General features: G+C 54.3%; 1 protein-coding gene across 14 annotated transcripts in view; it reads left to right on the forward strand.

Annotated features, from left to right (window-relative positions):
- The window catches only part of KIFC3 (kinesin family member C3), a 66,652-nt gene that overhangs the window by 42,058 nt on the left and 11,136 nt on the right, over positions 1-13,458 (forward strand). For 9 of the 14 annotated variants that reach the window (XR_003796414.1, XR_003796413.1, XR_003796418.1 and 6 more), the window contains 4 exons: positions 2,386-2,588; positions 12,119-12,184; positions 12,664-12,807; positions 12,930-13,169. Coding sequence is in view for 5 of the 14 variants with exons in the window: in XM_029240977.1 (XP_029096810.1) it covers positions 2,386-2,588; positions 12,119-12,184; positions 12,664-12,807; positions 12,930-13,169 (653 nt within the window). In the remaining 9 variants the exon portion in view is untranslated. Of the gene's footprint in view, positions 1-2,385; positions 2,589-3,685; positions 3,768-12,118; positions 12,185-12,663; positions 12,808-12,929; positions 13,170-13,458 lie in introns of all 14 variants that reach the window. The other 5 variants (XR_003796419.1, XR_003796421.1, XM_029240989.1 and 2 more) reach the window with 2 other exon arrangements.

Below are 13,458 nucleotides of genomic sequence, written 5' to 3' on the forward strand. Positions count from 1 at the left end.
GGAAAGGAGCTGGCCTTTCTCAAGGAGCCTGAGGGGAAGGCCAAGAGCGAGGGGGGAAAGGAGCTGGCCTTTCTCTCGTTTGCCTCCTCCTGTCAGAGCTTGATTTGTTGTCTGAACTTGCGAGGTGGAAGGAACCACTCCCTTCTCTGAGGTTGATCCAGAGTCGCCTTCACCCGTGGGCCCGGCACTGATTCGGGGGCCGGTGTCGGGGTCTGGCCGGGGTGTGGAAGGGGGGGCATCGTCCAGCCAATCCGGAGGACTGACTCTTGTCAGTGGGTCTGGGGATGGGACCCCCGAGCCTGAGTGTCCTTGAGGGGCCGTGTCCAGGCAGGGTCTCTGAGAAAAAAACTGTCTTCTGAAAACTTGGACTGACAGCTGACCTACTATGAGGGTGCAAAGGTCCCTCAGTCCCCGCCCTTAAGTGCTCCTTTGATCTCACCTCTTCCTCCGCTGCTGTTGTCCCTTAGCTTCCTCTAGGTCTTTTCTTGCCCAGCAAGTGCTCTCCGGGCCCCTCTTGGCTCCCTTGACACACGGGCACTGTGCCCAGGTCAAGGTGAACTCCCCTGGCTGTGGGCTCTGAGGGTGAGATGAGCAGTGTCCCGGGCAAGAAGGGCCATTCCGTGTCCTGCTGGGTGACACTCACTCACACCTGCGCATCCCTCGTGGGATCCAGGCTCTTGCCCAAGGTTGCCTCCGGATAAGGACCATTGTCCCCATTTTACAAAGGAAGCCCCTGAGGGCCCCTCCCATACTTGTCTGAAATGGCAGAACCAGCTCTTGGATCTGGAGTCAAGAGCATTTCCTGCCACACCACGGCAGTCTGCAGAGGGCAGAGGGCTGTGCTGGTCACATGCTGCCCATGGCAGCCCCGTGTGCAGGCCTGGAAGCATCCGTCTGAGCTCGCTCTCTCTAGAACAGAGAGCAGAAGCTTGGCCAACTGTGTGTGACATGCATGCTGTGTCACATGCAGGCCGCACGGCCAGGGCTCCTAGCCAGCCAGTGATGGCCCCTGTTCCAGCTTTCCAGAGGGCCTTGAGTCGGAGCCGTCCCTCGGGGTTGGGAGGAAGCGAAAAGGCAGTGTGTGTGTGCGTGGCCTGCTCCCTTTAGAGTGAGAGCGGCTTCTCACTGTCTACCTCTCCTGGGCCCAGTGCTGAGATGTCCTGCCCAGCCTGCAATCAGCTCCATCTGCGCTTCCCGCTCCAGCCCAGTCCCAAAGCCAGGCTGCTGCTTCGGCTTCTGTGCTGTCTCGGTGAGCAGCACACTCGCCACCTCCCTGTGGGTTGAAGATGGGATGTGTGACTTCAGGTGCAGGTGGCTTTGTTTCCAGAGTCTGGGATCCCCCCGCCACCGAGTCCTGCCCACACAGTGTGGCGGAGCCCAGACACCCTGGTGCTCTGAGGTAGGGTGGAGGCTCGTGGCCATCAGATGCCACTCTTCATGCTTCACTCTTGGACACTTGGCCCTGCCTCTCAGGCTTTGGCCAGGACCCAGATTGGGCTGCCTGAAGATCCCTGCCCTTCCAGCCTCTCCTCTGCCCCACTGCCCCACCTCCTTGCCAGTTCCCCACCTGCAGAGACTGTGGCCATTCTTGGGGCCATCAAAGTAAGCTGTGACAAGCATGCCAGGCCCCATTAGCAGGTCACAGGCCTGGATTGTGTGTCTCTGTCCTTCTATCTGTCTGTGTCTCTTCTGCTCTTGGTGACAGGACGGTGGAAGGCTGAGGTGCCACCCACCCCTGTGTTTATCCCTTCCTCGTGCCTGTGAGGTCCCTGTGCTCAATCCCGCAGGGGTCCACCTGGGAGCGTGCCTGGCTGTGTTCCTGCCCACGTGCTGTGTCTGTCCCCGTGTCCTGGTCTGTCTGTCCCTTGCACACGCACACCTCCACTTGCTCCCTCTCTGTGTGCGGGCAACCACTCCCTGTGGAAGGCAGGGGGCAGGCTGGGGAGCCCCCGCCTCTCTTCTGTACTCTGGAGAGGGTTTGGGGTTTAAAGAAATCATGTTCCACCAAGAATAGTGTTTTCTGGGGAGAGAACAGCTGTTGCTAGAGCTATGTCTTTCTCAGCTGCAAGTCCATGCAGGCTGGCCATGGAGAGGGTATTGCACATGAGACCTAGAACACAGGCTTTGGGGGAGAAATCAGTGGAAGCTGCTTTCCTAAGTCCTGGTCTAGGCAGTTCCATCCCCCAGAAGCTGCCTGCTGAAGTGGCTTCCTCCGAGGCAGGCCCCAGAGGCCCCCGGCTAACCTATGCTGCTGCTGCCCCCAGCCCTTGCCCGGCTCCCTCGTCCCCTCTGCTTGCATCCCCTCCCCTGCCATGACAGGCCCCCTCTCCTCGGCCAGGCTGGGGCCTCTGCTGCCCGGCTGATCGGCGGCTACTTTGCTCATAGGTGGGCGGCTCTTTGGCAGCGGGAGGTGCTCGAGCCTGTCGGGGCTGCCAGGTGCGGCCCCCGTGGTACATAGGATGGTGGAGGCCATGTCCCAGCTGCAGGAGGAGAAAGCCCAGCTGCAGGAGGAGCTGGTGGCCCTACGGGAGAGGCTGGCTGTCTGCGACAGTGATCAGCAAGCCACATCCACCCAGCTGCAGAATCAGGTACCTGGGGAGGATGGGATCGGCTGAGGCCGCTGCCCACTGTGGAGCAGGTCGGAGGACATCGCCCAGGGCACCCGGAACCCACCAGACCACCAGCATGATGGACAGTTGGGGTCTCTGCTCCTGGCTTGGGTGTGCACAAGAGGGCGAGGTGGTGAGAATCAGAGGCCTGGGCCTCCCATGCTGGCCATCCATGCGCCCCATTCCTCATGGTTAGCAGGGGCCAGGACCTACCTCTCCAGAAGTGACAGGCAGCACGTGTAGGCATGAGTGGATCAGGAAAGCGCAGGGATGTTCCCGTCCCGAGGCCAGTGCTGAGTCCACTCCATCTTCCAAGGTGCCCTGGCTTGGGCAGCCCAGGTGGACCAAACTCATTGCAGAGGTCACCCCACGGAAAACTGGCAGGAAATGAGAGGCTGGCATGTGTGCAAGTGAGAGAAGGGAGCTCTCAAATCTCTGGAAGCCCTAGAAAGTGAAGGTTCTAGGGCTCCTCCTTTGTTAGCTAGCCAGGAGGACACTGGGGACGCTACAGTCCCTGTGGGCTGACCCCTAGCCCTCCTCTGTATGCCTGGCTAATTCACCCTCCTTCTCATCACCACCTAGGCCCCGAGACCCCTTTCCTGGGGCTCAGCTCCCCACTCTTAATTGTCCGTGTCTGTCTCTCGTGCCTGTGTCTGACCCTCCCCACTTCCCCAAGGTCCCCAGCCCTGTCTCCAAACCATCCCCATGTTGGAGCCCATGCCTGAGCCTCCTGGGCCTGAGCTCTCTCTGGAAAACCCTGCCTTCGGTTGGGTCAGCTTCCTTCTCTGTGATTTCCCAGCATGTGGACCTTCTACTCCGGGGAACATCACTGAATACCGTGCCTTGTTCTCAGTTCCAGGGGCAGCAGGTTATTTTCATGCACTTTTAAAATGCAGCATTTTTCCAGCTTACAAGTGTGTCCTCAAGAACTCTGTCCTGACCACCTGTCCTTGGCTGAGTTGGGTGGGCCTCCTTGGGGCATCCCTAGTGCCCTGTGTCTCCCGCTTGTACAGTGACCCCATTGTTTGCTGCCTCTGGGCCTGTCTGCCCCCACTAATGGGAGCTCCTCGTGGCAGGTGTGACACACCAGCTTTGGATCACTGTTGCCTCCTGCGGTGCCCGCCTGTGTTTCTGCCTCAGATGTCTGCTGGGCGCCTGGTATGTATGGGCACCCAGCTGAGCAGTGGGGATGCCCAGGTGGACAGGCGCGCCCTGGCCTGCGGAGGCTGTGGTCTAAGGGAGGACAGATGTTTGTTACATGCACTTATGAAAGTTGGAAGAGTAACAAGGGCTCTGCAGGTGGGTACACACACAGGGAATGAGGGTTTCTACCACGTGCCTTTGTCGGGGAGATCAGGAACTGTAGGGGAGGTCGGGGGCAGCCTCCCTGAGAAAGCAGCGCTGGAGCTGAGGTCTGGCACAGAGCAGAGGAAGTGCATTCATTCTGAGCTGAGGGAACAGTCAGTGCAAAGGGACCGAGGCAGGGGGAGCAGAATGAGTATCAGGGCGAACCAAGGCTGTTGTGTAGCTGGAACGTGGCATGAGGTGCTGCCCCATGGGGCTGTGGGGCGGGTCTAGGGCCCTCCCTGCAGGACGCATGTCTGACCTGTGGCAAGAGCTCTTCCTTCCCTTGGTTTAGTTTGTCCGGGCACTTCACTTTTGAAACAAGTTTTGTTTTTTAAAGAACTTGATTGAGATATAATTCACATACCATAAAACTCACCCCTTTAAAGTGTACAGTTTACGGTCTTAAGTATATTGGTGATGCAGCCATCACCACTATCTAATTTTAGAACATTTTTATCACCCTACAAAGACCTATTGTCACTCCCCATGTGCCCCTCCCCCCCAACCCTTGGCAACCACTGCTCTGCCTTTTTCTTTGTTCGTTCGTATGGATTTACCTTTTCTGAATGTTGCATATAAATTAAATAACAATATATGGTCTTTTGCGACTTTAAACAAATTTTTAAGAAACATTTTTTCCTTTAATTAGCAAAATTGACTTACTTTTTAGAGGGGAAGTTGCGGGTCAAGCATCTTAGCCTTTTTGGTGTCCTTGAGTGCCAGCTCTCCAGATATGCCTGACCCCTCCCCTCCCTCCAACCTCCACGCCTCTGGATGATTTGGAGAATTCAGAATGGTTCCTGGTCTTTGCTCATATTTTTTTCCTGAATTTTCTGACTGCCAGTTCTTTTCTGAAAAATATCTCAGGAGATGGACCTGAAGCTCCAGGTCTCTGAGCCACTCTTTGGAGAGTCTGACTCCGTAGAGCTGTGGCCAACCACTTGGTCCTAGAGCTGGGTTCAAATCCTGACTTTGGCACTACTCATTAGCTGTGTGACCTTGGGCTAGTTAATTACTGCTCTGCACCTCAGTTTCCTCATCTGTAAAATGGACATAATAACAGTACCTGGTGAGATGACCCAGTATTATTGGTGTCGCCACTGCCACCACCGCCAATCATTGTTACAGGAATGGTGTTGGATTTGGAATCACGTGAGTAGGGTTCTAGTCCTGGCTGTGCAGCTGTAGCAAGTCACTTCCTCTCTGAGCCTACATTTACCAGTCTCGACACTGGGTCAAATAGATGTTGCTTCGTGGTTATTGGGCAGCTCAATTATGGGACTGGACAGGAAAATGGATGGTAAACTGTAAAGTGCTGTGCCTTGTGAGGTGTCACTTCTGTGTGCTCTGGTCTCCTGTCAGCCTCACTGTGGTTTGGCACAGATTGACCTTTCTGGTCTTCTGTACGTTGCTCTGCAGGAGTTCCAATTCTAGGGTCACCACTTAGTGGTCAGGTGACCTTGAACAAGTTGCCTAACCATGACTTAATCTCCTGGAACCTCAGTTTTTCTTCCTGTAAAATGGCGATAATAATAGTATGTACCTAACAGGATTGGGGGGTTCAAAGTGATGATCTTATGAAGCCCCCCTGCCCCACTGGCAAAGCTGACTCAGCAACTGGGGCTGCCATTGTCCCTGTTGGAACCCGGACTTGTGAGGGCTTCAGGAGTCTTTTTCAGGCCTCCCCTTGGATGTGTCAGATGGAGATGTTTATATTTTCTGGGAGCTCACTGTGTGCCTTGTGGGGAGCACTAGGGTCAAAGGTCCTCAGTCCTGGGGCACCCAGCAGCCCCAGGCCACGTGCTGGTGGCCTTGAGCTCCCCTGTCCTCTGTGGATGTCCCTGGAGCAGTGGCCTTCATGCTTCCAAGGCTCCTACCATCGTTTTACACACACCCAGATTGCACCCCTCCTCTTATTGCCCCCACACCTCAAGATAGAACCTTACATTGTGAGCAGAAACCACAGGCTGGAAGACTAGATCTAGCGCTCAAATGCGCCTTGTTTGTTTGACCTGCTTTTTTCTTTTTTTTTTTTTAACCACTTTAAAAATTGTGGTAGAATGCACATAACATAAAATTTACCATCTTAAACATTTTTAAGTGTATAGTTCAGGGTATTAAATATATCACATTATTGTACAACCATCACCACCATCCATCTCCAGAACTCTTTTCATCCTGCAAAACTGAAACTCTGTCCCCATTGAACAGTAACTCTTCATCACCCCAGCTGCTAGCAACCACCATTCTGCTGTCTCTATGAATTTAGCTATTCTAGGTATTACACATAAGTGGAATCACAGGATTTGTCTTTCTGTGTCTGGCTTATTTCACTTAGCATAATGCTCTCCAAGTTCATTCATGTTGTTGCAAATGGCAGGAATTCCTTTTTTAAGGCAGACTAACATTCCATTGTATGGCTAGACCACACTTAGCTTATCCATTCATCCATAAATGGACACTTGGGTTGCTCCCACATCTTAGCTGTTATGAATAATACTGCTATGAACATGGGTGTGCAGATATCTCTTTGAGACCCTGCTTTCAGTAACTTTGGGTATATGCCCAGAAGTGGAATTCCTGGATCATATGGAAGTTCTATTTAAAATATTTTGAGGAATCTACCACATTGTTTTCTACACTGGGTGCACCATTTTATATTCTCACCAGTAGGGCACAAAGGTTCCAGTTTCTCCATATCCTTACCAATACTTGTTATTTTCTGAGTTGCCTTTTTTTTTTTTTTTTAAATAATAGCCATCCTAATGGGTATGGAGTGGTATCTCATTATGGCTTTGATTAGCATTTCCCTAATGATCGGTGATATTGCACATCTTTTCACGTGCTAATTGGCCGTGTGTATATAATCTTCGGAGAAACGTCTGTTCAAGTCCTTTGCCCATTTTGAATTGGGTTCTTATGTTGTTGTTGAGTTGTAGGAGTTCTTTATATATTCTGAATATTAGCCCCTTATCAGATATGTGATTTACAGATAGTTTCTCCCACTCTGTGGGTTGCCTTTACACTCCGTTGACAGTCTTTTGATGCACAAAAATTTTTTTGATGAAGTCCAGCTTACCTATTTTTTCTTTTATTGCCTGTACTTTTGACATCAAGAAATCATTGCCAAATCTAATGTCGTGATGCTTTTCCCTTATGTTTTCTTCTAAGAGGTTTATAGTTTTAGCTTATATGTTTCAGTCTTTGATGCATTTTGATCCATTCTTTTGCATGTGGATATCCAATTTTCCCAGCACCATTTGTTGAAAAGACTGTCCTTTCCTCATTGAAAATCTTGGCACCATTGTCAAAAATCAGTTGACCATATACATGAGGGTTTATAACTGGGCTCTCTCTCCTATTCCATTGGTCCATATGTCTGTCTTTATGCCAGTACCACACTGTTTAGATTACTGTAGCTTTGTAGTAAGTTTTGATATCAGGAAGTGCGAGTCCTACAACTTTGTTCTTCTTTTTCAAGATTGTTTTGGCTGTTTGGCTTTTGAGATTTCATATGAATTTTAGGATGGATGCTAATATTTCTGCAAAAAATGGCATTGGGATTTAGATAGAGATTGGATTGAATCTGTAGATTGCTTTGGGCAGTATTGACATCTTAACAATACTGTTTCCAGACTATGAATGCAGGCTGTGTTTCCATTTACTGGTATCATCTTTAATTTCTTACAGCAACATTTTGTAATTTTCAGTGTACAAGTCTTTTGTCTCCTTGGTTAAGTTTATTCCTACATGTTTTATTCTTTCTGATGCTATTTTAAGCGGAATTACTGTCTTAATTTCCTTTTCGGACTGTTCAGCGTTAGTGCATAGAAACGCAACTGATTTTTATGTGTTATATCCTGCAACTTTGCTGAATTTATTAGTTCCAACTCTCCTGATTGTATGATCAAATTAGTTGCCACCATTTAAATCTTAGTTAAGTTCATATAAAAGTCTCAACTTCCTTTTTTTTTGTCATAAAATACTGGAAGTTGTGGCACCTCTGGACTGACATTCCCACATGGCATGCACTGCCTGGAGCCCATTAGCAGCTCCTGCCTTTGGCAGAAGTGAGTATCCTTCAGCACACCCCAGCCTCCACCACCTCTGCTCCCCCGTGCCCTGCCTGACCGCTCTCTCACAGACCCTGCTTCTCCTGGCCCCTCATGCATTCAGCACTCTTTCTACATGTGTTCACTGAGCGCCTACTATATGCTAGGTACCGTTCTAGGCACTGGGGGTACAGCACTGATACAACAAATATCCCTGTCTTCGCGGACTTTCATTCTAGTAATAGACTTATTACGTGCTGGGCCCTGTCCTAAGCACTTTATATATGTTACTCATGTAATCTCACTTAATCCTCCAGACCTCCTCAGTGAGGTAGCCTCATTCTACTGCTAAGGAAATGGAGAGGCACGGTGGAGTTGAGACATGTCCAACGTTGTCTGGCAAGGTAGGGTGATGTCTGTATTAGAAACCCGAGCAGTCTGGCCTGAGAGTCCATGTTCCCAAAGCCCCTTGGTGGCAGAAGGACTCAAATGTGAAAACTCGGCAGTGGAGGCAGGGTGGGATGGATGTAGCCAGTCGGGCCTGGTCAGTGGTCATGTACATAGGTAACCAGGAGTCAGGTCTCCCGGGAGGGGGAGTGTGTTGGGGACAGGATGGGGTGCTTCCCGGGGCTGCCCCTCAGGCCTCTGGGCTGCGTTTCCTTGGGGCCGTCTGGATCCCAGGCCCTCTCATCTTCCCAGCTCAGCAATGGTCTTGCCACTGGGAGAGCCCTCCGTTCCTCAGAAGACAGCCGATGATGGAGGGCCAGGCTTGGTGGGAGGCTGGGGGCTAGTCAGCAGGTTGTCTGTGTCAAGAGGAGCAGACAGCTGGGGAAACACAGCCTGGCACAGGGCAGCCGCACCCTCTGCTGAGCCCGCTTCTGCTGGGAGATGGAACTATGGGTTTGCGTCGGTCAGCAGACAGGCACCAGCTCCCTCTCCCTCAAGGCCCCCCTGCACCAGGCTTGTGGCTCAGTTTCTCAGCATGACTAGGAGCCTGAGCCCAGGGAGGGCTGTGGCACAAACCCAGCCTGGTCCCTTCTCAGCCCTGGGGTTGACCTTGTGCTGTCCGGGGGGCCACCACAGCAGCTGGTCAGGAGCCTGCCTGCCCCTCTGGCCTGGCTCTTTGCACTCAGGAGTGAGTGCGCTGCCCCCTCGCCGTCACTTCCGTGCTCACTGAGTGTCTCCGGGTGTGCTGGGCACCTCCCGAAGAGCTGATGGAGGAGGTCCCCCCCCCACCCCCCCGCCGACCCCTTGCGTACTGATGCAGGCACCATTGCTGACTCAGAGCTGTACTGGGTGGGTGAAGGGCGTGCCTGCAGGGGCCCCCTCCGCAGAAGGCCCCGCTCTCTGGTCAGGTTCACCCTCAGCTCCCCGTCTCTGCTCCGAGCCCTCCTCCCGTACTTGGTTTTGTCTCCGTCTCCTGTGCTCACTGTTTTCCCTGACCCTGAGAGACTCGCCTGTTCTCCCTCCCAGGCTGGGAGAAGTCTGCTGTCTTCCCTGCAGGCCCTCCCGAAGCTGACCAGCCGGGGGTGGAGGGCAAGGGTCCCGCTCCTGGGCAGCACGCCTCCTTAGTTCTCAGCCCCCAGTGGAGCCGGCCGGCGGGGCGCAGGCACCGCGCACCACGGGGTGGTTTGTGCCTGACTGGACACCCTGTGGTGTCAGTGGGCCGTGCTCCTCCACTGCCCGAGACTAGCCGGGAGATGACGAGTGCCTGACATTTCTGACAAAAGGGGTCTTTTACAGCCTTTTCCTCATCCCTCCACCCCGCCCCCAGCCTGCCTCGTGGGGCAGCCGCCTCCTTCTGGGGCGCCCCTCAGAGATTCCAGACAGAGGCCAGGAGCGCCCAGCGTTCCGACTGTGATGTAAGGAGAGAACAGTAACTGGGCTGCAGGCAGGTGTCAGGCAGGCATCCTGACTCCCAGGGAAACACTGGGAAACCCCACTTTCACTGCATCGGGTCTGAGCGCCAGCGGCGTTGGGGACAAGCAAGGTCCGAGCCCACCCAGCCTGGTGCCAAGGAAGCAGCCTGCCTGGGGCACCAGCTCCGTGCAAGTGGATCTCCTGGGGTGATTTCTGAGGGAGGGGAGGCAGGAAGGGGACCCCAGCCTTTCAAAAGGAGGTAGACTCCACCTATTTCAGGGTGGGGGGAGTGCAAGAGGAATATATATTCTTTGAGACTTAAAACTTACTGCAAATCGAAAAGAATTTGTCAAACATCATTCCGTAGTCCAGAGCCCTCTAGTTTTTGTATTGCATATGCGATTTTGTTTTTGGATTTTTCTTTGACTTAATATGTTGAGGAGCTTTTCCCCACATCATTTAAAACTCCTGATAAACACGAGTGTAACGACTACACAGTAGTGTATGAGTACAGATACTGCAGTCCACCCAACCATTCCCCTAATGCTGGGCATTGAGGTTATTCCCAATTTCATGACTAAGGAACGAAAGGCTGCCTTATTCAAACTGTCCCTCACTCCCCTCCAGGGCGAAGGAACTGAGGCTCCGTGTACCAGGCTTTTAGCAGAAGGGGGTATTGGAGCGGGCAGAGAAATGGCACGGGCTTTGCTGCCTGGCCTGGTCCATGCCCAGCACATTGCTAGGAAGGAATGTGCTGATGGAGCAGGTGACAGAGGTGACCTTCTCGGGTGCAGCCCTTAAGTCACCTGCTTGTCCACCGGGAGGCCTTGGGCAGCCAGGTTGTGTCTCCCAACCCCTCTCTGGGTCTTGTGTTCTTGGAATCTGCCTCCCCAGCTACGAGTGAGCAGCGCTGGTGTCACAGGCCTTCTCCTTGGAGGTGGGGTCGCGCCCGTGGCCCTCCCCCAACTTGCTCAGAGAAGCAGAGGCTGACTTGTGGTCCAGCCGCCTTCTCCAGCGCCAGGAGACGGTTGGCTCTGAGCTCGTGCTGCACACAGACTGTTGATGACATCTCAGCCATATGTAGTGGGGAGATTTTACACACACACACCCAAAATCCCAATGTCTGGCCTCTCTTGAAAGGTCAGAAGTTTGATGACACTGGGCCTGTGTCCCCCCCCCCACCCCCCCAGTTGCAGTCCTCTGTCTCCTTCAGGTGGATCTTGGGCATCTAGTCCTGCACTGCCCCTCACCTGCCTTACTTGGCTGGTGGCCCCTGTAGGCGGTGGGCTTTGTCTCCTTATGTTTAGTAACAAGAGCCCGAAGCTTGTGCAAACCACACCTCCTTATCCCCCAGAGAGGGAGTCTGACTCTCACTGTACCTTTTCCAAGGTTCCGTGCGATCAACACAGAATGTTCTGCAAGAAAAAGCTCAAACAGGCTCTGATGAACACTGGTGCCAAAGTCTTTGTCTGCATTTTGGGTTATTTCCCGGGGGGAGAGTTTCCTGGAGGTGGGCTGATGTGGAACCAGGGTCTAGGCCTGCGGGGAGGGCAGGCAGCCATCCTGGGGTCCTGCTCTTTCTCGGGGCTGGTTTCCCCTCCCTGGGCTCTGGTTGAACCAGGTCACCCTTGCCTCCTGATGGGGTACACACCCCTTCTCTTTCTAACAGCCTCCACTGGCCATAGCTCTCCTGCAAGGCAGACTGGGAGCTGGGGTGGAGGCAGGTCCCAGATGTGCCCTGGTCACTGGCAGGCCCATCTCCACAGACAGACTCACCAGGAACCACTCAAAGTAGAAAATTCTAGGGGGCTGGTCAAGGACCGATGCAGGTTTTGTAGTGCCTGGAGTTTATACACTTTGGAGGCCCTTTAAAGAATAAAGAATGTTAAATGACAAATACAGAAATAGGTTCAGGCCTGGGTCAGGGCCTGTGCAAAGGCAGGCATCCTGAGAGTCAGCCTCCTGAGTCACCCGGCGAGCTGTCCCTGGCGTGGGCCCAGGCTGGCACAGGGGTCACCTTGGCTGCACTCGCTCCCCGGACTCTCCTGTAAGCCCAGACTGGCTGGTCCTGTGACGGGAGAGGGTGCTGAGAGCTGTCAGGACCAGGCCAGGTGCTTTGCACCTAGAGTCCCAGGGGTGGCCTGATGCTTGAACACAGGGAGAACTGGGGCTCTGGGTTTGGGCGAGAGGCCTGGGTGTGGGCTGGAGGAGAGAATCCAGGCTCAGCGTGCCCCGGCTTTGTGCTGGCAGGTGGAACACCTGAAGCAGAAGCTCATAAGCCAGGCCCAGGAAGTGAGCCGCCTTCGATCGGAGCTGGTGAGCCCGACCACGCCATCCTAACGGCGCGGGGCTGGGGGGGGGGGTGATGCTCCCCATGTACTTATCACCACTCACTGTGCCCACGAGGTGGTGTGACCCGTAACAGGAGGGAGGTTAATTCTTATTTGCTGATGTAAAGTAGGAGTGTGAACTCTGTGTATAAATATGACTTTCCTTGTAACTTTCACACTCAGGAAAATGGAATGAAAGGGGTGGGGTGCAGCCGGGAGCAGTTCCTGTCTCACCACCCTCCTGCATCTCTTCCTCTCCTCTGCCTTTGTCTTTATCGTCTCTGGAGCCCCTCCTCTCTTCTCTCCATCCATCACTGGCCTTTCTTTCTCTTTTCTCCTTCTCTCTGTCTCCCCACCTCTCCCCTCTCCCCTGCCCCTGCACTGTCTCTGCCTCCCTGCTCCGTCCTTCCCCCTGATCTGCCCTCACCACGTGCGCCCCCAACCCCCGGCTCTGGCTCTCTGCAGGGAGGCACCGACTTGGAGAAGCACCGGGACCTGCTGATAGTGGAGAATGAGCGACTGAGGCAGGAGATGCGGCGCTGCGAGGCCGAGCTGCAGGATATGCGGGCCAAGCCTGCGGTGCCCTGCACAGGCTGCGAGCACAGCCAGGTGGGCCCAGGACCAGGGCGGTCCCGGGGCGCTCGATTCCCAACGGTCACCCCACTTCCTCATGCTGAATCCTGCCCACTGGTCTCACACCTGTCCCGGCCCCCGCGGCTGTCTGTCTGCAGGAGAGCGCCCAGCTCCGCGACAAGCTGTCCCAGCTACAGCTGGAGGTGGCGGAGAACAAAGGCTTGCTGTCAGAGCTGAACCTGGAGGTGCAGCAGAAGACCGACCGGCTGGCCGAGGTGGAGCTGCGGCTCAAGGACTGCCTGGCCGAGAAGGCGCAGGAGGAGGAGCGGCTCAGCCGGCGCCTGCGTGACAGCCACGAGACCATCGCCAGCCTGCGGGCCCAGTCGCCGCCCGTCAAGGTGAGCCTGGGGCCAGGCGGCCGCACCGCTTGCGGTGCCCCGCGCGCACCTGGGCCATGCCTCAACTCTGGTCCCTGGAGCCCGGGATGGGCTGGACGTAGGAGGGGCTTGTCTTGGCGAATAAGTAGGTGCGGGGGGTTGAAGGAATCCTTCCAGATCCGCTGTCACCTGGCCCCTTCCCCTTCTTGCCGTCCAGGACCGGGCCACGTAGGCGTCCAGCAACTGAGCTTGAGGTGCCCGCTGTGTGCCGGGCATGGACGTGATGCATCGCTAGATTCTGCCCTCGTCT

Source organism: Monodon monoceros, unplaced genomic scaffold, assembly GCF_005190385.1.
Source record: "Monodon monoceros isolate NGI ecotype Baffin Bay Population unplaced genomic scaffold, NGI_Narwhal_1 Super_Scaffold_10, whole genome shotgun sequence".
Taxonomy (NCBI): Eukaryota; Metazoa; Chordata; class Mammalia; order Artiodactyla; family Monodontidae; genus Monodon; species Monodon monoceros.